The sequence below is a fragment of the Abramis brama genome (assembly GCF_963993115.1).
Source record: "Abramis brama genome assembly, chromosome: 14".
NCBI classification, from domain to species: domain Eukaryota; kingdom Metazoa; phylum Chordata; class Actinopteri; order Cypriniformes; family Leuciscidae; genus Abramis; species Abramis brama.
Genome location: NC_139976.1, coordinates 34,398,340 through 34,422,807, shown reverse-complemented (window position 1 = coordinate 34,422,807; position 24,468 = coordinate 34,398,340). Strand labels below are relative to the sequence as shown.

Sequence of the window (24,468 nt, the reverse complement as noted above, 5' to 3'; positions counted from 1 at the left end):
ATTCAGCTTAAAGTGATAGTTTATTCTGTCATCAATTACTCACTCTCATGTCATTTCAAACACGTAAGACTTTCGATCATCTTCGAAAGCAAATGAAGATCATTAAAAGAATAAATTCAATTTGTTCATCATATAAAGCTGTCGTGTCTCTTCAGAAAAGCACTCAATTTATATGGATTAGTTTTGCGATCTCTTTATAAACTTTTTGAAGTGTCAAAGTGTCAGTTGTGTAGCTGTCAATGGAAGGACAGAAAGCTCTCAGATTTCATCAAAAAATATCTTAATTTGTGTTCCGAAGAGGAACTAAAGTTTTACGGGTTTAGAACGACATGAGGGTGAGTAATTACTGACAGAACTTTTGGGTGAACTAACTCTTTAAATGATTCCTCAAAAGGTCTTGACAATTTTGACTATATCAAAAAATCACAAATCATAATTTTGAAATAATCTGTTGAACTGATGTTTAGATTTCATAATATCAATATCAATAATAATATATATCTAATAATATATTTTACACAAATCACATGTTGATTACATTTCTTAACTGTTTTAAATAATTTTTTTCCAACATCAAACTTCAGAAAAGAATAGCAGAAAATCCCCAAATTAAGGTGTGCAAATTTTGTTGCATCACTAACAAAAAAAGATTTGAGGCTGTAACTGCTGTAAGGTGGACTTCAAAGAAGTACTGTGTCTTAATACTTATGTCACTGTGATATTTCATTTAGTTAATTTTAATAAATGTAATGAATTATCACAACACATCTTTTGAAATTATGGGGTATGGATTGAAGACTGACTACTTTATAATTGCACTGTGCGTACACTTATACATACACAGAATTTATGAAGACAATATTCTTACATTAGTCTGTTGATAAACACGTCCAAAATATACAAAACGTTTTTCTAAAAATACTACTGGAGAGCTTCCATCATCTTCAGAGGGATTCTCTATGTCTTGATTTCCAAATGGGTAGAAAATGCCTGAAACTATAAAATATTGAGGAAAAAACAGAACAGAATTCCATGGTTATGATGTAGGGAATGTAATGTCGCATTTTGTTACATGGCAAGAACTGGCTGGAATTGGCACTTTCGGTCTGTTTACTGGCTACTACACATTTTTCAGAGGTTGGGGTGCACAGGTCTAATCAGTCTGCCAGGAAACAATATGCTTGCAAAAAAAATAATACTTGGCTGATAAAATTAGATACTAAGAAGTAAATAAATAAGATATTTTTAAGTGCGCCTGTTTATGATGTCCGATTTTTTAAGTTTACCTGCTCCTAAATATAATGTATAATATATATATATATATATATATATATATATATATATATATATATATATATGTGTGTGTGTGTGTGTGTGTGTGTGTGTGTGTGTGTAGAAATAAACCCTACCCAAGTTTAATGAACGCAGTAAAAGTATTGTTCTATTTCTTACTTGCAATTACATTTACAGAGCCATGTTTATACTCTACCTGTATCTTCTCCATAGCACAGGAAGCTGCTGTCCTTATCTTCACCATCAGATTTAAAAGTCACAAATTCAACATCTGATCCATTAACATTTTCCAAGATCCAGTAATGGAATTCGGATACTCTAGCATAACTGTCAGGACCAAATCCAGTGAAGCAAGAAATCCCCCAATTAGTGACACCTGCTAAGATCCATCCAGAATCCTGCTTACACTGTAATGGACCACCATAATCTCCCTAAAAATGTAAGTGAGAAAATTGAATTCATACTATTAAAATGTTCATTTTAATATGGAACCGATGTTGTCTGAAGAAAGCTTAAATTAAATGAAGATAATACATGTACATGTGTTATTTAATATATTAAATTACAATAAAGTGATATTAAGGTACAATATGGTCATGCTGGAACTGCTTCATAGCCGTGCATGTTAATGAAAACCCCTTGGAAAGTGTCACAATCAAGAATTCAACAATTTTGTAGGAACTGTTGTAACTTACATAACATGTTCCTTTGCCCATCTCTCCTCCAGCACAGATCATTGTCGGATTGATTGTTATGTCCCAAAATGGAATGTCTTGAAACCTGCAGTCACACTCCTTATTCCCCACCACTTTCATCTTCACTTCCTGCAGAGTTCCAGGCTCTAATTGTCATATCAAGAAAACAGGCTTTTAAGACATTCTGATGAAAATATGGACCACTTTATGATTCACTCACAGTACAGATTAAATAATAATTATAAAATATATATATATATATATATATATATATATATATATATAAATATAGCTGCGAGCAGCGATTACGGGCCCAAGCTGGTGGCACCGCAACCCCGGTGCCTTTAGTTACCTAAAGGCACCGGGGTGGCGGTACCGCCGGCTTGGGCCCTCCATCGCTGCTCGCAGCTATATTTATATATATATATATATATATATATATATATATATATATATATATATATATATATATATACATACATACATACACACACATACATATATATGTATATATATATATATATATATATATATATATATATATATATATATATATTATTGTTCAAAAGTTTGGGGTCAGTAAGATTTTTAATGTTTTTAGGAGAAGTCTCTTCTGCTCACCAAGGCTGCATTTATTGATTAAAAATACAAACAAAAACAGTAATATTGTGAAATATTATTCCAATTTAAAACAGCTGTTTTCAATTTTTAAATATTTTACATAGTAATTAATTTCTGTGATCAAAGTTGAGTTTTCAGCATCATTACTCCAGTCTTCAGTGTCACATGATCCTTCAGAAATCATACTAATATGATGATTGATGCTCAATAAATATTCATTATTATTTTCAATGTTGAAAACAGTTGTGTACAGATTTTTTTTTTCAAAATGCTTTGATGAATGTTAAGTTCAAAAGAACAGCATATATTTCAAATATATATATTTTTAACATTATAAATGTCTTTACTGTAACTGTTGATCAGTTTAACTCATCCTTCATAAATAAAAGTACTGATTTATTTTATTTATTTCCCCCAAAAATAAAATTGTAATTATTACTAACCCAAAACTTTTGAGCGGTAGTGTTTAACGTTACAAAAGCTTTAGATTTCAGATAAATGCTGTTCTTTTGAACTTTCTATTCATCAAAGACTGTACACAACTGTTTTCGACATTTAAAATAATAATGAATGTTTCTTGAGTATCAATCATCATATTAGAATAATTTCTGAAGGATCATGTGACAGTGACGACTGGAGTAATGATGCTGAAAACTCAGCTTTGATCACAGGAATAAATAACAGTTTAAAATATATTAAAATAGAAAGCAGCCGTTTTAAATTGGAATAATATTTTACAATATTACTGTTTTTGTTTGTATTTTTAATCAAATAAATGCAGCCTTGGTGAGCAGAAGAAACTTCTCTGTTATGTGCGCGCCACAGACTGCACGCACGTCCGCTTAGAGTTCCGCCTTTTGCCTTCCGTCAATATTACGTTATTAGAAAAATATTTTTTTAGAGAATCGATTTTTTGACATTTGAGAATCGATTCAGAATCGTCCACGTCCGCATCGCGATGCATCTAAGAATACATTTTTTCTCCCACCCCTAGATTTCATACAACAGGTTAATAAACAGTTACAATTAAGTCACTTACATTTTAGATTCAATGTTGACTGTTTTTGTTCTGTTTCAGCAGCGAAAATAGTTAAACAAAGATCACGGCAGAACCATCACGTGTTTTCTCATAACTGAACGATTCAGCATTTTTAACGAATCGGTTGACTCAAAGATTGAATGATCAATCCATAAACATCTGTCTTTATCATGATCGACTCATTCGAACGAATCGTTTGAACGAATGAATCAATGACTCGCTTATTAAGATGGATGCCTGGCGACACCTAATGGCGGTTTAGTGTTGTTTAAAAGCATCATTCTTTCCCACATGTGTGTGATTTGTGTGTGCAACATTATCATTATTTTTCTTTCACTATTATATTAGCGATTTAAAAGCACCCACTCGTGTCACACGTCGATTAACCGGTGGGAAAATATCCTCAGACACATACCTAATAAATGTATATTTAAATACAATATTGGCCTACCTGGTAAAAAGTTTTATATACTATTTTGATGTCCTTTTGGACACAAGAGGGCAGTATAGCCCTATGTTTGCTTTTTTGTTGAACCAAATAGCACCAAATAGCCTGTTTTAACTTTTTCATTCTTCTTGAATTGCAAAAACAGAATAAAATGGGTTTAGTTGTGATATTTGTATTCTTTTATATAGAAATAAATGGTATATAATTACATTTTTAGAAGATTTTTAGTGTTTCCTTTTTGGACATTACTTTAATCCCTCGCCATAGCAAAACCATTTGAGATATTTATTATCCATTCACAATTTAGCATATTTAATGTAGTTTCATCATGTTGAAAAAGTTTGGTACGAATAAAATAAATAGTTTAAGAGGAGTGGCTAAAAATTCAGAGGCTGATTTTGCAAAAAAATTCACATTCAGACCAAAATATCTGACTTCCTGATGGCCAGAGCTATTGAATGTAAATTAGAAAGTTGTCCGGCTTGATGAGAACAATATACAAACTGTTTTTTCTTTACTGTAGTTAAAACTAACCCCCCCACTTTTGTCAAAAGCATGTTGAAAGTGACACACTTCCTGCTGCCAGTTGGTGGCGCTATAACTTTGACTCACAATAGCTACATCCATCTGATCGGCCTCTTACCACGAACACACTGCTGAAGTTTCATCAAGATCAGTTAATGTATGCAGAAGTTATTCCACTTCCGTGTTTCTCTTTTCTCGCCATAAATTCGATTCCTCGCCACAGCCAAACCGTTCGAGATATCAAAAATCCGTCCGCAATTTAGCATCCTCAAAGTCTTGACTACATGCACACCGAGTTTGAAGGGGACACGGTGAATTTTCTAGGAGGAGTATTTCACATTCCACAGCAAGCGTTTTCCAAACAACCCATAATAGCCGACTTCCTGTTGGGCTGGCGTAAAACTTGACCGGGGTAAAGTTGTTCGGCCCGATGAGATCTATATGTGTACCGAGTTTCATATTAATTCATGCGAGCGTGTTTGATATATGGATCAAGTTTTAGAACCCCGTTCAAGGGGGCGCTGTTGAGCCCCCCAGCCACGCCCGGGTACCAGCTTCAGCCCGGCCCTGATGGCCGTGGGTTCTGACCTGTGTGCAAAGTTTCAAGAGTTTTTGAGCACGTTAAGGACCCCAAAAGCCCCTGAAACCTTGATTAACAATATAAAAGCAATAGTCAAATCCCCCCCTCCCCTCACACACACACAGACACAGAGAGAGGGAGAGAAAATTCTTCAGAAAATCCACATTCAAACCAAAATATCTCTCTTCCTGTTGGTCGGAGATGGTTCATGTAAATTAGAAAGTTGTCCGTCTTGATGAGAACAATACACATACCAAGTTTTGTGATTCTAGGAAAAACTAAGCCCCCATTTTTGACTAAAGGTGGCGCTACTGAGCCATTCCACCACGCCCGTTTCTGAAACTTTGCACATGTCTACGGGCTAATAAATGTGATGTGTCTGTTGAGTTTCATGCAATTTCAAGTATGTTAAGAGTCTCAAAAGCATCAAAAAATAATATTAAAGTTTGATGCGTTGCCACGGCAACAGTATCTAAGATATCAATAATCCTTTCACAGGTTTACATCTGCCGTGTGTCTACATTGTACGCATAAAGTTTGAAGCAAATCGGGTAAAAATAAGACACTGATTTCAAAGCATTTTGAAAGTGATGTACTTCCTGCTGCCTGTTGGTGGCGCTATAACTTTGACTCACAATAGTCACATCCATGTGATCGGCCTCTTACAACGAACACACTGCTGAAGTTTCATCAAGATCAGTTAATGTATGCAGAAGTTATAACACACTTCCTGTTTCATTTTTTCGCCATAAATTTGTTTCCTCGCCACGGCCAAACCGTTCGAGATATCAAAAATCCGTCCGCAATTTAGCATCCTCAATGTCTTGACTTCATGCACACCGAGTTTGGAGGCGAATCGATGAATTCCCTAGGAGGAGTACATTAAATTCCACAGCATGCGTTTCCAAACAACGCTAAATAGCCAACTTCCTGTTTGGCTGGCGTAAAACTTAGAGCACGAAAGTTGTTCGGCCCAATGAGATCTATATGTGTACCGAGTTTCATATTATTACATGCAAGCGTGTTTGATTTATGGACACGTGTTTGGATCCCGTTCCAGGGGGCGCTGTCGAGCCCCCCTGCCACGCCCGGGTACCAGCTTCAGTCCGGCCCTGATGGCCGCGGGTTCTGACGTGTGTGCAAAATTTCAAGAGTTTTCGAGCATGTTAAGGGCCCCAAAAGTGCCCGAAAGGTTGACAAAATAATAATAATAATAATAATAAATATAGCTGCGAGCAGCGATTACGGGCCCAAGCCGGTGGCACCGCAACCCCGGTGCCTTTAGTTACCTAAAGGCACCGGGGTGGCGGTACCGCCGGCTTTGGCCCTCCATCGCTGCTCGCAGCTATATTTATATATATATATATATATATATATATATATATATATATATATATATATATATACATACACACACATACATATATATGTATATATATATATATATATATATATATATATATATATATATATTATTGTTCAAAAGTTTGGGGTCAGTAAGATTTTTAATGTTTTTAGGAGAAGTCTCTTCTGCTCACCAAGGCTGCATTTATTGATTAAAAATACAAACAAAAACAGTAATATTGTGAAATATTATTCCAATTTAAAACAGCTGTTTTCAATTTTTAAATATTTTACATAGTAATTCATTTCTGTGATCAAAGTTGAGTTTTCAGCATCATTACTCCACTTTTCAGTGTCACATGATCCTTCAGAAATCATACTAATATGATGATTGATGCTCAATAAATATTCATTATTATTTTCAATGTTGAAAACAGTTGTGTACAGATTTTTTTTTTTTTCAAAATGCTTTGATGAATGTAAAGTTCAAAAGAACAGCATATATTTCAAATATATATATTTTTAACATTATAAATGTCTTTACTGTAACTGTTGATCAGTTTAACTCATCCTTCATAAATAAAAGTACTGATTTATTTTATTTATTTCCCCAAAAAATAAAATTTTTATTATTACTAACCCAAAACTTTTGAGCGGTAGTGTTTAACGTTACAAAAGCTTTAGATTTCAGATAAATGCTGTTCTTTTGAACTTTCTATTCATCAAAGACTGTACACAACTGTTTTCGACATTTAAAATAATAATGAATGTTTCTTGAGTATCAATCATCATATTAGAATAATTTCTGAAGGATCATGTGACAGTGACGACTGGAGTAATGATGCTGAAAACTCAGCTTTGATCACAGGAATAAATAACAGTTTAAAATATATTAAAATAGAAAGCAGCTGTTTTAAATTGGAATAATATTTTACAATATTACTGTTTTTGTTTGTATTTTTAATCAAATAAATGCAGCCTTGGTGAGCAGAAGAAACTTCTCTGTTATGTGCGCGCCACAGACTGCACGCACGTCCGCTCTTAGAGTTCCGCCTTTTGCCTTCCGTCAATATTACGTTATTAGAAAAATATTTTTTTAGAGAATCGATTTTTTGACATTTGTGAATCGATTCAGAATCGTCCACGTCCGCATCGCGATGCATCTAAGAATAAATTTTTTCTCCCACCCCTAGATTTCATACAACAGGTTAATAAACAGTTACAATTAAGTCACTTACATTTTAGATGCAATGTTGACTGTTTTTGTTCTGTTTCAGCAGCGAAAATAGTTAAACAAAGATCACGGCAGAACCATCACGCATCACGTGTTTTCTCATAACTGAACGATTCAGCATTTTTAACGAATCGGTTGACTCAAAGATTGAATGATCAATCCATAAACATCTGTCTTAATCATGATCGACTCATTCGAACGAATCGTTTGAACGAATGAATCAATGACTCGCTTATTAAGATGGATGCCTGGCGACACCTAATGGCGGTTTAGTGTTGTTTAAAAGCATCATTCTTTCCCACATGTGTGTGATTTGTGTGTGCAACATTATCATTATTTTTCTTACACTATTATATTAGCGATTTAAAAGCACCCACTCGTGTCACACGTCGATTAACCGGTGGGAAAATATCCTCAGACACATACCTAATACATGTATATTTAAATACAATATTGGCCTACCTGGTAAAAAGTTTTATATACTATTTTGATGTCCTTTTGGACACAAGAGGGCAGTATAGCCCTATGTTTGCTTTTTTGTTGAACCAAATAGCACTAAATAGCCTGTTTTAACTTTTTCATTCTTCTTGAATTGCAAAAACAGAATAAAATGGGTTTAGTTGTGATATTTGTATACTTTTATATAGAAATAAATGGTATATAATTACATTTTTAGAAGATTTTTAGTGTTTCCTTTTTGGACATTATTTAATCCCTCGCCATAGCAAAACCGTTTGAGATATTTATTATCCATTCACAATTTAGCATATTTAATGTAGTTTCATCATGTTGAAAAAGTTTGGTACGAATAAAATAAATAGTTTAAGAGGAGTGGCTAAAAATTCAGAGGCTGATTTTGCAAAAAAATCCACATTCAGACCAAAATATCTGACTTCCTGATGGCCAGAGCTATTGAATGTAAATTAGAAAGTTGTCCGGCTTGATGAGAACAATATACAAACTATTTTTTCTTTACTGTAGTTAAAACTAACCCCCCCACTTTTGTCAAAAGCATGTTGAAAGTGACACACTTCCTGCTGCCAGTTGGTGGCGCTATAACTTTGACTCACAATAGCTACATCCATCTGATCGGCCTCTTACCACGAACACACTGCTGAAGTTTCATCAAGATCAGTTAATGTATGCAGAAGTTATTCCACTTCCGTGTTTCTCTTTTCTCGCCATAAATTCGATTCCTCGCCACAGCCAAACCGTTCGAGATATCAAAAATCCGTCCGCAATTTAGCATCCTCAATGTCTTGACTACATCCACACCGAGTTTGAAGGGGGCACGGTGAATTTTCTAGGAGGAGTATTTCACATTCCACAGCAAGCGTTTTCCAAACAACCCATAATAGCCGACTTCCTGTTGGGCTGGCGTAAAACTTGACGGGGGTAAAGTTGTTCGGCCCGATGAGATCTATATGTGTACCGAGTTTCATATTAATTCATGCGAGCGTGTTTGATATATGGATCAAGTTTTAGAACCCCGTTCAAGGGGGCGCTGTTGAGCCCCCCAGCCACGCCCGGGTCCCAGCTTCAGCCCGGCCCTGATGGCCGTGGGTTCTGACCTGTGTGCAAAGTTTCAAGAGTTTTTGAGCACGTTAAGGACCCCAAAAGCCCCTGAAACCTTGATTAACAATATAAAAGCAATAGTCAAATCCCCCCCTCCCCTCACACACACACAGACACAGAGAGGGAGAGAAAATTCTTCAGAAAATCCACATTCAAACCAAAATATCTCTCTTCCTGTTGGTCAGAGATGGTTCATGTAAATTAGAAAGTTGTCCGTCTTGATGAGAACAATACACATACCAAGTTTTGTTGCTGTTGATAAAACTAACACCCCCACTTATGACTAAAGGTGGCGCTACTGAGCCCCTCACCACGCCCGTTTCTGAAACTTTGCACATGTCTACTGGATAATAAATGTGATGTGTCTGTCGAGTTTCATGCAATTTCAAGTATGTTAAGAGTCTCAAAAGCATAAAAAAAGAATATTAAAGTTTGATGCGTTGCCACGGCAACAGTATCTAAGATATCAATAATCCTTTCACAGGTTTACATCTGCCGTGTGTCTACATTGTACACATAAAGTTTGAAGCAAATCTGGTAAAAATAAGACAGTGATTTCAAAGCATTTTAATAGTGATGTACTTCCTGCTGCCTGTTGGTGGCGCTATAACTTTGACTCACAATAGTCACATCTGTGCGATCGGCCTCTTACAACGAACACACTGCTGAAGTTTCATCAAGATCAGTTAATGTATGCAGAAGTTATAACACACTTCCTGTTTCATTTTTTCGCCATAAATTCGTTTCCTCGCCACGGCCAAACCGTTCGAGATATCAAAAATCCGTCCGCAATTTAGCATCCTCAATGTCTTGACTTCATGCACACCGAGTTTGGAGGCGAATCGATGAATTCCCTAGGAGGAGTACATTAAATTCCACAGCATGCGTTTCCAAACAACCCTAAATAGCCGACTTCCTGTTGGGCTGGCGTAAAACTTAGAGCACGAAAGTTGTTCGGCCCGATGAGTTCTATATGTGTACCGAGTTTCATATTATTACATGCAAGCGTGTCTGATTTATGGACAAGTGTTCGGATCCCGTTCCAGGGGGCGCTGTCGAGCCCCCCTGCCACGCCCGGGTACCAGCTTCAGTCCGGCCCTGATGGCCGCGGGTTCTGACCTGTGTGCAAAATTTCAAGAGTTTTCGAGCATGTTAAGGGCCCCAAAAGTGGCCGAAAGGTTGACAAAATAATAATAATAATAATAATAATAATAATAATAATAATAATAATAATCCTACCGAAAACAATAGGGCCTTCGCCCTTTCAGGGCTTGGGCCCTAATAATAATAATAATAAATATAGCTGCGAGCAGCGATTACGGGCCCAAGCCGGTGGCACCGCAACCCCGGTGCCTTTACCTAAAGGCACCGGGGTGGCGGTACCGCCGGCTTTGGCCCTTCATCGCTGCTCGCAGCTATATTTATATATATATATATATATATATATATGGCTATAATGAACAGGCTGCGATGTCAAGATTGCAATGCTGGAATGTGTGTGTGTGTGTGTGTGTGTGTGTGTGTGCATGTGTGTGTGTGTGTGTGTGGCGTGGGCGCGATGGAACAGTGGACACATAAAAACATACGTCATTATACAGGACCACATTCAAACTGCAAAGTGTTAACTTATATTTGTGTACTGTCGCAATAAGACACAATATTGTGCTTTTGTAAAATAATTTCAAGCAATCCACCCCCCGAAAGGCGCTAATTTTAAAATTAAACTAAAATGCTCATGGCTGCACGGGCATTCATGGTGCGCATCCACGACAAGGAACGAGCAGAATAGAGTGAACGTTTTTCAGTTTATTCCTACTTCCATAGGAATTCATTTGAAACGCCCGCTCAACCGCTCACCCTGTAGTCTGTGTGAGTCCTAATGCCCCAGTGTAGTGACGGGGACCCTATACTGCCAAAAGAGCACCGTCCTTCGGATGAGACGTTAAACCGAGGTCCTGACTCTCTGTGGTCATTAAAAATCCCAGGATGTCCTTCGAAAAAGAGTAGGGGTGTAACCCCGGCATCCTGGCCAAATTTGCCCCTTGGCCTCTATCCATCATGGCCTCCTAATCATCCCCATGTACTGATATACTGATTGGCTTCATCACTGTCTCCTCTCCACCAGTAAGATGGTGTGTGGTGGGCGTTCTGGCGCAATATGGCTGCCGTCGCATCATCCAAGTGGATGCTGCACATTGGTGGTGGTTGAGGAGATTCCCCCCATCTATGTAAAGCGCTTTGAGGTCTCAGAAAAAGCGCTATATAAATGTAACAAATTATTATTATTATTATCAACCACTATCAATGTCAGTGCGGACGAAAATATTTTACTTTCGTTTTTAAGTTTGCGATTCAAAAGCCCCCAGCGGTGTCACACGTCGATTAACCGGTGGTAAAATTTTCTCACCGTCACATACCTAGTATATTTTTATGTAAATACAATAGGCCTACCTGATTTTGAACACAAGAGGGCAGTATAGCCCTATGTATGACTTGACTTTTATGAGACTAAATAGTACAATTACTATTTTTAAACTTATAAATAATTATTAAATTTAAAAAAAAAAAAAGAATAAAATGAGTTTGGTTGTGATATTTGTATACTTTTATAGAAATAAATGGTGTATAATTACATTTTTAGAAGATGAGGCTTTTAGTGTTTAATTTTTGTACATTACTTCAGTCCCTCACTATAGCAAAAACATTTGAGATGTTTAATATCCGTTCACAATTTAGCATCTTTAATGTATTTTCATCATTTTGAAAAAGTTTGGTGTGAATAAAATAAGCCAGTTTGGAAGAGTAGCTAAAAACTCAGAGTCTGAAATATCCAAAAAATCCACATTCAAACCAAAATATCTGACTTTCTTTTGCTCTGAGCTAATGACTGTTAATTAGAAAGTTGTCCGGCTCGGTGAGACCAATATATATACTCATGTTTGTAACTGTTGGTAAAACTAACCCCCCCACTTTTGTCAAAAGCATGTTGAAAGTGACACACTTCCTGCTGCCAGTTGGTGGCGCTATAACTTTGACTCACAATAGTTACATCCATCTGATCGGCCTCTTATCACAAACACACTGCTGAAGTTTCATCAAGATCAGTTAATGTATGCAGAAGTTATAACACTTCGTGTCTCTCTTTTCTCGCCATAAATTCATTTCCTCGCCACGGCCAAACCGTTCAAGATATCAAAGATCCGTCCGCAATTTAGCATCCTCAATGCCTTGACTTCACGCTGACCGAGTTTGGAGGCGAATCGATGTATTTCCTAGGAGGAGTACATTAAATTCCACAGCAAGCGTTTCCAAACAACCCTAAATAGCCGACTTCCTGTTGGGCTGGCGTAAAACTTAGAGCACGAAAGTTGTTCGGCCCGATGAGATCTATATGTGTACCGAGTTTCAAATTGATTCATGCAAGCGTGTTTGATATATGGACCAAGTTTTAGAACCCCGTTCAAGGGGGCGCTGTCGAGCCCCCCTGCCACGCCCGGCTACCAGATTCAGCCCGTCCCTGATGACCGTGGGTTCTGACCTGTGTGCAAAGTTTCAAGAGTTTTCGAGCAAGTTAAGGGCCCCAAAAGCCCCTGAAACCTTGAAAAACAAAGATTAAATGGAATATACAACCCCCCCCCCCATCCCCCCCCCCCCCACACACACACACACACAGACACACAGAGAGAGAGAGAAAATTCTCCAGAAAATCCACATTCAAACCAAAATATCTGACTTCCTGGTGGTCTGAGGTTATGACTGTAAATGAGAAAGTTGTCCGGCTTGATGAGAACAATACACCTACCAAGTTTTGTGATTCTAAGAAAAACTAAGCCCCCATTTTTGACTAAAGGTGGCGCTACTGAGCCATTTCACCACGCCCGTTTCGGAAACTTTTCACATGTCTACTGGATAATAAATGTGATGTGTCTGTCGAGTTTCATGCATTTTCAAGCATGTGAAGAGTCTCAAAAGCATCCGAAAAGAATATTAAAGTTTAATGCATTGCCACGGCAACAGTATCTAAGATATCAATAATCCTTTCACAGGTCTACATCTGCCGTGTGTTTACATTATACACATAAAGTTTTAAGCAAATCGGGTAAAAATAAGAGGGTGATTTCAAAGCATTTTGAAAGTGACACACTTCCTGTTGCCAGTTGGTGGCGCTATAACTTTGACTCACAAATGTCACATCCATGTGATCGGCCTCTTACAACTAACACACTGCTGAAGTTTCATCAAGATCAGTTAATGTATGCAGAAGTTATAACACACTTCCTGTTTGAATTATTCGCCATAAATTCGTTTCCTTGCCACGGCCAAACCGTTCGAGATATCAAAAATCCGTCCGCAATTTAGCATCCTCAATGTCTTGACTTCATGCCGACCGAGTTTGGAGGCGAATGAATGAATTTCCTAGGAGGAGTACATCAAATTCCACAGCATGCGTTTCCAAACAACCCATAATAGCTGACTTCCTGTTGGTCTGGCGTAAAACTTAGAGCACGAAAGTTGTTCGGCCCGATGAGGTCTATATGTGTAACGAGTTTCATATTATTACATGCAAGCGTGTCTGATTTATGGACAAGTGTTCGGATCCCGTTCCAGGGGGCGCTGTCGAGGCCCCCTGCCACGCCCGGGTACCAGCTTCAGCCCGGCCCTGATGGCCGCGGATTCTGACCTGTGTGCAAAATTTCAAGAGTTTTCGAGCATGTTAAGGGCCCCAAAAGTGCCCGAAAGGTTGACAAAATAATAATAATAATAATAATAATAATAATCCTTACGAAAACAATAGGGCCTTCGCCCTTTCAGGGCTTGGGCCCTAATAATAAATATAGCTGCGAGCAGCGATTACGGGCCCAAGCCGGTGGCACCGCAACCCCGGTGCCTTTAGTTACCTAAAGGCACCGGGGTGGCGGTACCGCCGGCTTGGGCCCTCCATCGCTGCTCGCAGCTATATTTATATATATATATATATATATATATATATATATATATATATATATATATATATATACATACATACATACACACACATACATATATATGTATATATATATATATATATATATATATATATATATATATATATATATATATATATATATATTATTGTTCAAAAGTTTGGGGTCAGTAAGATTTTTAATGTTTTTAGGAGAAGTCTCTTCTGCTCACCAAGGCTGCATTTATTGATTAAAAATACAAACAAAAACAGTAATATTGTGAAATATTATTCCAATTTAAAACAGCTGTTTTCAATTTTTAAATATTTTACATAGTAATTAATTTCTGTGATCAAAGTTGAGTTTTCAGCATCATTACTCCAGTCTTCAGTGTCACATGATCCTTCAGAAATCATACTAATATGATGATTGATGCTCAATAAATATTCATTATTATTTTCAATGTTGAAAACAGTTGTGTACAGATTTTTTTTTTCAAAATGCTTTGATGAATGTTAAGTTCAAAAGAACAGCATATATTTCAAATATATATATTTTTAACATTATAAATGTCTTTACTGTAACTGTTGATCAGTTTAACTCATCCTTCATAAATAAAAGTACTGATTTATTTTATTTATTTCCCCCAAAAATAAAATTGTAATTATTACTAACCCAAAACTTTTGAGCGGTAGTGTTTAACGTTACAAAAGCTTTAGATTTCAGATAAATGCTGTTCTTTTGAACTTTCTATTCATCAAAGACTGTACACAACTGTTTTCGACATTTAAAATAATAATGAATGTTTCTTGAGTATCAATCATCATATTAGAATAATTTCTGAAGGATCATGTGACAGTGACGACTGGAGTAATGATGCTGAAAACTCAGCTTTGATCACAGGAATAAATAACAGTTTAAAATATATTAAAATAGAAAGCAGCCGTTTTAAATTGGAATAATATTTTACAATATTACTGTTTTTGTTTGTATTTTTAATCAAATAAATGCAGCCTTGGTGAGCAGAAGAAACTTCTCTGTTATGTGCGCGCCACAGACTGCACGCACGTCCGCTTAGAGTTCCGCCTTTTGCCTTCCGTCAATATTACGTTATTAGAAAAATATTTTTTTAGAGAATCGATTTTTTGACATTTGTGAATCGATTCAGAATCGTCCACGTCCGCATCGCGATGCATCTAAGAATACATTTTTTTCTCCCACCCCTAGATTTCATACAACAGGTTAATAAACAGTTACAATTAAGTCACTTACATTTTAGATTCAATGTTGACTGTTTTTGTTCTGTTTCAGCAGCGAAAATAGTTAAACAAAGATCACGGCAGAACCATCACGTGTTTTCTCATAACTGAACGATTCAGCATTTTTAACGAATCGGTTGACTCAAAGATTGAATGATCAATCCATAAACATCTGTCTTAATCATGATCGACTCATTCGAACGAATCGTTTGAACGAATGAATCAATGACTCGCTTATTAAGATGGATGCCTGGCGACACCTAATGGCGGTTTAGTGTTGTTTAAAAGCATCATTCTTTCCCACGTGTGTGATTTGTGTGTGCAACATTATCATTATTTTTCTTTCACTATTATATTAGCGATTTAAAAGCACCCACTCGTGTCACACGTCGATTAACCGGTGGGAAAATATCCTCAGACACATACCTAATAAATGTATATTTAAATACAATATTGGCCTACCTGGTAAAAAGTTTTATATACTATTTTGATGTCCTTTTGGACACAAGAGGGCAGTATAGCCCTATGTTTGCTTTTTTGTTGAACCAAATAGCACTAAATAGCCTGTTTTAACTTTTTCATTCTTCTTGAATTGCAAAAACAGAATAAAATGGGTTTAGTTGTGATATTTGTATTCTTTTATATAGAAATAAATGGTATATAATTACATTTTTAGAAGATTTTTAGTGTTTCCTTTTTGGACATTACTTTAATCCCTCGCCATAACAAAACCATTTGAGATATTTATTATCCATTCACAATTTAGCATATTTAATGTAGTTTCATCATGTTGAAAAAGTTTGGTACGAATAAAATAAATAGTTTAAGAGGAGTGGCTAAAAATTCAGAGGCTGATTTTGCAAAAAAATTCACATTCAGACCAAAATATCTGACTTCCTGATGGCCAGAGCTATTGAATGTAAATTAGAAAGTTGTCCGGCTTGATGAGAACAATATACAAACTGTTTTTTCTTTACTGTAGTTAAAACTAACCCCCCCACTTTTGTCAAAAGCATGTTGAAAGTGACACACTTCCTGCTGCCAGTTGGTGGCGCTATAACTTTGACTCACAATAGCTACATCCATCTGATCGGCCTCTTACCACGAACACACTGCTGAAGTTTCATCAAGATCAGTTAATGTATGCAGAAGTTATAACACACTTCCTGTTTCCATTATTCGCCATAAATTCGTTTCCTCGCCACGGCCAAACCGTTCGAGATATCAAAAATCCGTTCGCAATTTAGCATCCTCAATGTCTTGACTTCATGCTGACCGCGTTTGGAGGTGAATGGATGAATTTCCTAGAAGGAGTACATCAAAATCCACAGCAAGCGTTTTCCAAACAACCCATAATAGCCGACTTCCTGTTGGGCTGGCGTAAAACTTGACCGGGGTAAAGTTGTTCGGCCCGATGAGATCTATATGTGTACCGAGTTTCATATTAATTCATGCGAGCGTGTTTGATATATGGATCAAGTTTTAGAACCCCGTTCAAGGGGGCGCTGTTGAGCCCCCCAGCCACGCCCGGGTACCAGCTTCAGCCCGGCCCTGATGGCCGTGGGTTCTGACCTGTGTGCAAAGTTTCAAGAGTTTTTGAGCACGTTAAGGACCCCAAAAGCCCCTGAAACCTTGATTAACAATATAAAAGCAATAGTCAAATCCCCCCCTCCCCTCACACACACACAGACACAGAGAGAGGGAGAGAAAATTCTTCAGAAAATCCACATTCAAACCAAAATATCTCTCTTCCTGTTGGTCGGAGATGGTTCATGTAAATTAGAAAGTTGTCCGTCTTGATGAGAACAATACACATACCAAGTTTTGTGATTCTAGGAAAAACTAAGCCCCCATTTTTGACTAAAGGTGGCGCTACTGAGCCATTCCACCACGCCCGTTTCTGAAACTTTGCACATGTCTACGGGCTAATAAATGTGATGTGTCTGTTGAGTTTCATGCAATTTCAAGTATGTTAAGAGTCTCAAAAGCATCAAAAAATAATATTAAAGTTTGATGCGTTGCCACGGCAACAGTATCTAAGATATCAATAATCCTTTCACAGGTTTACATCTGCCGTGTGTCTACATTGTACGCATAAAGTTTGAAGCAAATCGGGTAAAAATAAGACACTGATTTCAAAGCATTTTGAAAGTGATGTACTTCCTGCTGCCTGTTGGTGGCGCTATAACTTTGACTCACAATAGTCACATCCATGTGATCGGCCTCTTACAACGAACACACTGCTGAAGTTTCATCAAGATCAGTTAATGTATGCAGAAGTTATAACACACTTCCTGTTTCATGTTTTCGCCATAAATTTGTTTCCTCGCCACGGCCAAACCGTTCGAGATATCAAAAATCCGTCCGCAATTTAGCATCCTCAATGTCTTGACTTCATGCACACCGAGTTTGGAGGCGAATCGATGAATTCCCTAGGAGGAGTACATTAAATTCTACAGCATGCGTTTCCAAACAACGCTAAATAGCCAACTTCCTGTTTGGCTGGCGTAAAACTTAGAGCACGAAAGTTGTTCGGCCCAATGAGATCTATATGTGTACCGAGTTTCATATTATTACATGCAAGCGTGTTTGATTTATGGACACGTGTTTGGATCCCGTTCCAGGGGGCGCTGTCGAGCCCCCCTGCCACGCCCGGGTACCAGCTTCAGTCCGGCCCTGATGGCCGCGGGTTCTGACGTGTGTGCAAAATTTCAAGAGTTTTCGAGCATGTTAAGGGCCCCAAAAGTGCCCGAAAGGTTGACAAAATAATAATAATAATAATAAATATAGCTGCGAGCAGCGATTACGGGCCCAAGCCGGTGGCACCGCAACCCCGATGCCTTTAGTTACCTAAAGGCACCGGGGTGGCGGTGCCGCCGGCTTGGGCCCTCCATCGCTGCTCGCAGCTATATTTATATATATATATATATATATATACAGTATATATATAACAAAAGATATATACATTATATATATATCAGACAAGTAATATTCTCTGTCTTGTCACTTCACAAAAAAATGGTACAAATTGTACTACTGACTATTTAAACAAAGCAGTGTAATTTTGATAAGTTAGGTTGACTATTTTATAATTATATTTTATTAGGGCTATAATGAACAGGCTGCGATGTCAAGATTGCAATGCTGGTGTGTGTGTGTGTGTGTGTGTCGTGGGCGTGATTGAACAGTGGAGACATAAAAATATACTTTATGGTGCTAACTTTAAAATTGAAATAAAATGCTCACGGCTGCACGGGAATTCATTCCTACTTCCATAGGAATTCATTGAAAAAGCTCGCTCTGCTCCCAACCATAATCAATGTCAGTGCGGACGAACATATTTTACTTTCGTTTTTAAGTTAGCGATTCAAAAGCCCCCAGCAGTGTCACACGTCGATTAACCGGTGGGAAATTTTTTATCACAGTCACATCCCTAATATATTTATATATAAATACAATAGGCCTACCTGAAAGAGAATTTTACTTGCCCGACCAGAGTATATCCTGATTAGAACGTCAATAACAAAAAAATAACTTGGGAATCACTAAAACGAGAGATTATTCTAATTTCATTGCATTCATTTTAAGTTGCAATCAGCAGTTAATAATAAATGTATTACTGATCAATGGTAACAAGGTTGCACTGCTGAGGCTCATGCAGCTTCTCCAGGAGAATTGTAAACAAATGAGCGCAGCACACAAAAAAGCAACCCAGTTAACAACATACTGACTATAAAAATTACAAATATGGAGTTTTTATATATTTTATAACATATGATAGAGTTAAGCAACCTCACTTGACGAGTAGGCAACTATTTCCTGAATACAATCACGATTGAAACTGTGACATTGATTTCATACAACAGGTTAATAAACAGTTACAATTAAGTCACTTACATTTTAGATGCAATATTGACTGTTTTTGTTCTGTTTCAGCAGCAAAAATAGTTAAAGATCACAGCAGAACCATCGCGCATCTCACAGCAACTTGTTTTCTCATTACTGAATGATTCAGCATTTTGAACGAATCGGTTGACTCAAAGATTCAATGACCAATCCATAAACATCTGTCTCAATCATGAATGACTCAGTCATTCGAACGAATCGTTTGAACGAATTAATTAATGACTCGCTCATTAAGACGATCGCCTGGCGACACCTAATGGCGGTTTAGTGTTATGTTTAAAAGTATCATTCTTTCCAACGTGTGTGCACCATTATCAATGTCTGTGCGGACGTCTTTACTTTCACTTTTATATTAGCGATTTAAAAGCACCCGCTCGTGTCACACATCGATTAACCAATGGGAAAATATCCTCACAGTCATATACCTAATAAATTTATATTTAAATACAATAGGCCTACCTAGTAAAACGTTTTATATACTATTTTGATATCCTTTTGGACACAAGAGGGCAGTATAGCCCTATGTTTGCTTTTTTTGTTGAACCAAATAGCACTAAATAGCCTGTTCATAACTTTTTCATACTTCTTGAATTGCAAAAACAGAATAAAATGGGTTTAGTTCTAATATTTGTATAATTTTATATAAAAATAAATGGTGCATAATTACATTTTTAGAAGTTATGAGATGTTTCCTGCTTCCTTTTTGACATTAATTTAATCCCTCGCCATAGCAAAACCGTTTGAGATATTCAATATCCGTTCACAATTTAGCATCTTTAATGTATTTTCATCATGTTGAAAAAGTTTGGTAGGAATAAAATAAATATTTTAAGAGGAGTGGCTAAAAATTCAGAGGCTGATTTTGCAAAAAAATCCACATTCAGACCAAAATATCTGACTTCCTCATGGCCGGAGCTAATGAATGTAAATTAGAAAGTTGTCCGGCTTGATGAGAACAATATACAAACTATTTTTTTTTTACTGTAGTTAAAACTAACCCCCCCACTTTTGTCAAAAGCATGTTGAAAGTGACACACTTCCTGCTGCCAGTTGGTGGCGCTATAACTTTGACTCACAATAGTTACATCCATCTGATCGGCCTCTTACCACGAACACACTGGTGAAGTTTCATCAAGATCAGTTAATGTATGCAGAAGTTATACCACTTCGTGTTTCTCTTTTCTCGCCATAAATTCGTTTCCTCGCCACGGCCAAACCGTTCGAGATATCAAAAATCCGTCCGCAATTTAGCATCCTCAATGTCTTGACTTCATGCACACCGAGTTTGGTGGGGATTGGATGAATTCTCTAGGAGGAGTACTTCGCATTCCACAGCGAGCGTTTTCCAAACAACCCATAATAGCCGACTTCCTGTTGGGCTGGCGTAAAACTTGACCTGGGGAAAGTTGTTCGGCACGATGAGATCTATATGTGTACCGAGTTTCATATTAATTCATGCAAGCGTGTTTGATATATGGACCAAGTTTTAGAACCCTGTTCAAGGGGGCGCTGTTGAGCCCCCCAGCCACGCCCGGGTACCAGCTTCTGCCCGTCCCTGATGGCAGGGGGTTCTGACTTGTGTGCAAAGTTTCAAGAGTTTTTGAGCACGTTAAGGACCCCAAAAGCCCCTGAAACCTTGATTAACAATATAAAAGCAATAGTCAAATCCCCCCTCCCCTCACACACACAGAGACACAGAGAGAGGGAGAGAAAATTCTTTAGAAAATCCACATTCAAACCAAAATATCTCTCTTCCTGTTGGTCGGAGATAGTTAATGTCAATTAGAAAGTTGTCCGTCTTGATGAGAACAATACACATACCAAGTTTTGTTGCTGTTGATAAAACTAACCCCCCCACTTATGACTAAAGGTGGCGCTACTGAGCCCCTCACCACGCCCGTTTCTGAAACTTTGCACATGTCTACGGGCTAATAAATGTGATGTGTCTGTCGAGTTTCATCCAATTTCAAGTATGTTAAGAGTCTCAAAAGCATCAAAAAAGAATATTAAAGTTTGATGCGTTGCCACGGCAACAGTATCTAAGATATCTATAATCCTTTCACAGGTCTACATCTGCCGTGTGTTTACATTATACACATAAAGTTTGAAGCAAATCGGGTAAAAATAAGAGGGTGATTTCAAAGCATTTTGAAAGTGACACACTTCCTGCTGCCAGTTGGTGGCGCTATAATTTTGACTCACAATAGTCACATCCATGTGATCGGCCTTTTACCACGAACACACTGCTGAAGTTTCATCAAGATCAGTTAATGTATGCAGGAGTTATAACACACTTCCTGTTTTCATTATTCGCCATAAATTCGTTTCCTCGCCACGGCCAAACCGTTCGAGATATCAAAAATCCGTCCGCAATTTAGCATCCTCAATGTCTTGACTTCATGCTGACCGAGTTTGCAGGCGATTGGATCAATTCCCTAGGAGGAGTACATTAAATTCCACAGCATGCGTTTCCAAACAACCCATAATAGCCGACTTCCTGTTGGGCTGGCGTAAAACTTAGAGCACGAAAGTTGTTCGGCCCGATGAGATCTATATGTGTTCTGAGTTTCATATTATTACATGCAAGTGTGTTTGATTTATGGACAAGTGTTCGGATCCCGTTCCAGGGGGCGCTGTCGAGCCCCCCTGCCACGCCCGGGTACCAGCTTCAGCCCGGCCCTGATGGCCGCGGGTTCTGACCCGTGTGCAAAGTTTCAAGAGTTTTCGAGCATGTTAAGGGCCCCAAAAGTGCCCGGAACCTTGACAAAATAATAATAATAATAATAATAATAATAATAATAATAATAATAATAATAATCCTACCGAAAACAATAGGGCCTTCGCCCTTTCAGGGCTTGGGCCCTAAATATAGCTGCGAGCAGCGATTACGGGCCCAAGCCGGTGGCACCGCAACCCCGGTGCCTTTAGTTACCTAAAGGCACCGGGGTGGCGGTACCGCCGGCTTTGGCCCTCCATCGCTGCTCGCAGCTATATTTATATATATATATATATATATATATATATATATATATATATATATATATATATATATATACATACATACACACACATACATATATATATATATATATATATATATATATATATATATATATATATATATTATTGTTCAAAAGTTTGGGGTCAGTAAGATTTTTAATGTTTTTAGGAGAAGTCTCTTCTGCTCACCAAGGCTGCATTTATTGATTAAAAATACAAACAAAAACAGTAATATTGTGAAATATTATTCCAATTTAAAACAGCTGTTTTCAATTTTTAAATATTTTACATAGTAATTCATTTCTGTGATCAAAGTTGAGTTTTCAGCATCATTACTCCACTCTTCAGTGTCACATGATCCTTCAGAAATCATACTAATATGATGATTGATGCTCAATAAATATTCATTATTATTTTCAATGTTGAAAACAGTTGTGTACAGATTTTTTTTTTTTTCAAAATGCTTTGATGAATGTAAAGTTCAAAAGAACAGCATATATTTCAAATATATATATTTTTAACATTATAAATGTCTTTACTGTAACTGTTGATCAGTTTAACTCATCCTTCATAAATAAAAGTACTGATTTATTTTATTTATTTCCCCAAAAAATAAAATTTTAATTATTACTAACCCAAAACTTTTGAGCGGTAGTGTTTAACGTTACAAAAGCTTTAGATTTCAGATAAATGCTGTTCTTTTGAACTTTCTATTCATCAAAGACTGTACACAACTGTTTTCGACATTTAAAATAATAATGAATGTTTCTTGAGTATCAATCATCATATTAGAATAATTTCTGAAGGATCATGTGACAGTGACGACTGGAGTAATGATGCTGAAAACTCAGCTTTGATCACAGGAATAAATAACAGTTTAAAATATATTAAAATAGAAAGCAGCCGTTTTAAATTGGAATAATATTTTACAATATTACTGTTTTTGTTTGTATTTTTAATCAAATAAATGCAGCCTTGGTGAGCAGAAGAAACTTCTCTGTTATGTGCGCGCCACAGACTGCACGCACGTCCGCTTAGAGTTCCGCCTTTTGCCTTCCGTCAATATTACGTTATTAGAAAAATATTTTTTTAGAGAATCGATTTTTTGACATTTGTGAATCGATTCAGAATCGTCCACGTCCGCATCGCGATGCATCTAAGAATACATTTTTTCTCCCACCCCTAGATTTCATACAACAGGTTAATAAACAGTTACAATTAAGTCACTTACATTTTAGATTCAATGTTGACTGTTTTTGTTCTGTTTCAGCAGCGAAAATAGTTAAACAAAGATCACGGCAGAACCATCACGTGTTTTCTCATAACTGAACGATTCAGCATTTTTAACGAATCGGTTGACTCAAAGATTGAATGATCAATCCATAAACATCTGTCTTAATCATGATCGACTCATTCGAACGAATCGTTTGAACGAATGAATCAATGACTCGCTTATTAAGATGGATGCCTGGCGACACCTAATGGCGGTTTAGTGTTGTTTAAAAGCATCATTCTTTCCCACATGTGTGTGATTTGTGTGTGCAACATTATCATTATTTTTCTTACACTATTATATTAGCGATTTAAAAGCACCCACTCGTGTCACACGTCGATTAACCGGTGGGAAAATATCCTCAGACACATACCTAATACATGTATATTTAAATACAATATTGGCCTACCTGGTAAAAAGTTTTATATACTATTTTGATGTCCTTTTGGACACAAGAGGGCAGTATAGCCCTATGTTTGCTTTTTTGTTGAACCAAATAGCACTAAATAGCCTGTTTTAACTTTTTCATTCTTCTTGAATTGCAAAAACAGAATAAAATGGGTTTAGTTGTGATATTTGTATACTTTTATATAGAAATAAATGGTATATAATTACATTTTTAGAAGATTTTTAGTGTTTCCTTTTTGGACATTATTTAATCCCTCGCCATAGCAAAACCGTTTGAGATATTTATTATCCATTCACAATTTAGCATATTTAATGTAGTTTCATC

General features: G+C 37.0%; 1 protein-coding gene across 1 annotated transcript in view; it reads right to left on the bottom strand.

The window, feature by feature from the left end:
* The window catches only part of LOC311096552 (uncharacterized protein), a gene marked incomplete at its 3' end in the record, with an annotated part of 48,525 nt that overhangs the window by 5,127 nt on the left and 18,930 nt on the right, over positions 1-24,468 (bottom strand). The window contains exons 2-4 of the mRNA XM_084135749.1: positions 1,989-2,134; positions 1,490-1,724; positions 926-996 (exon numbers count right to left, since the gene is read on the bottom strand). Of these exons, the coding sequence (XP_083991875.1) occupies positions 926-996; positions 1,490-1,724; positions 1,989-2,134 (452 nt within the window). The remainder of the gene's footprint in view (positions 1-925; positions 997-1,489; positions 1,725-1,988; positions 2,135-24,468) is intronic.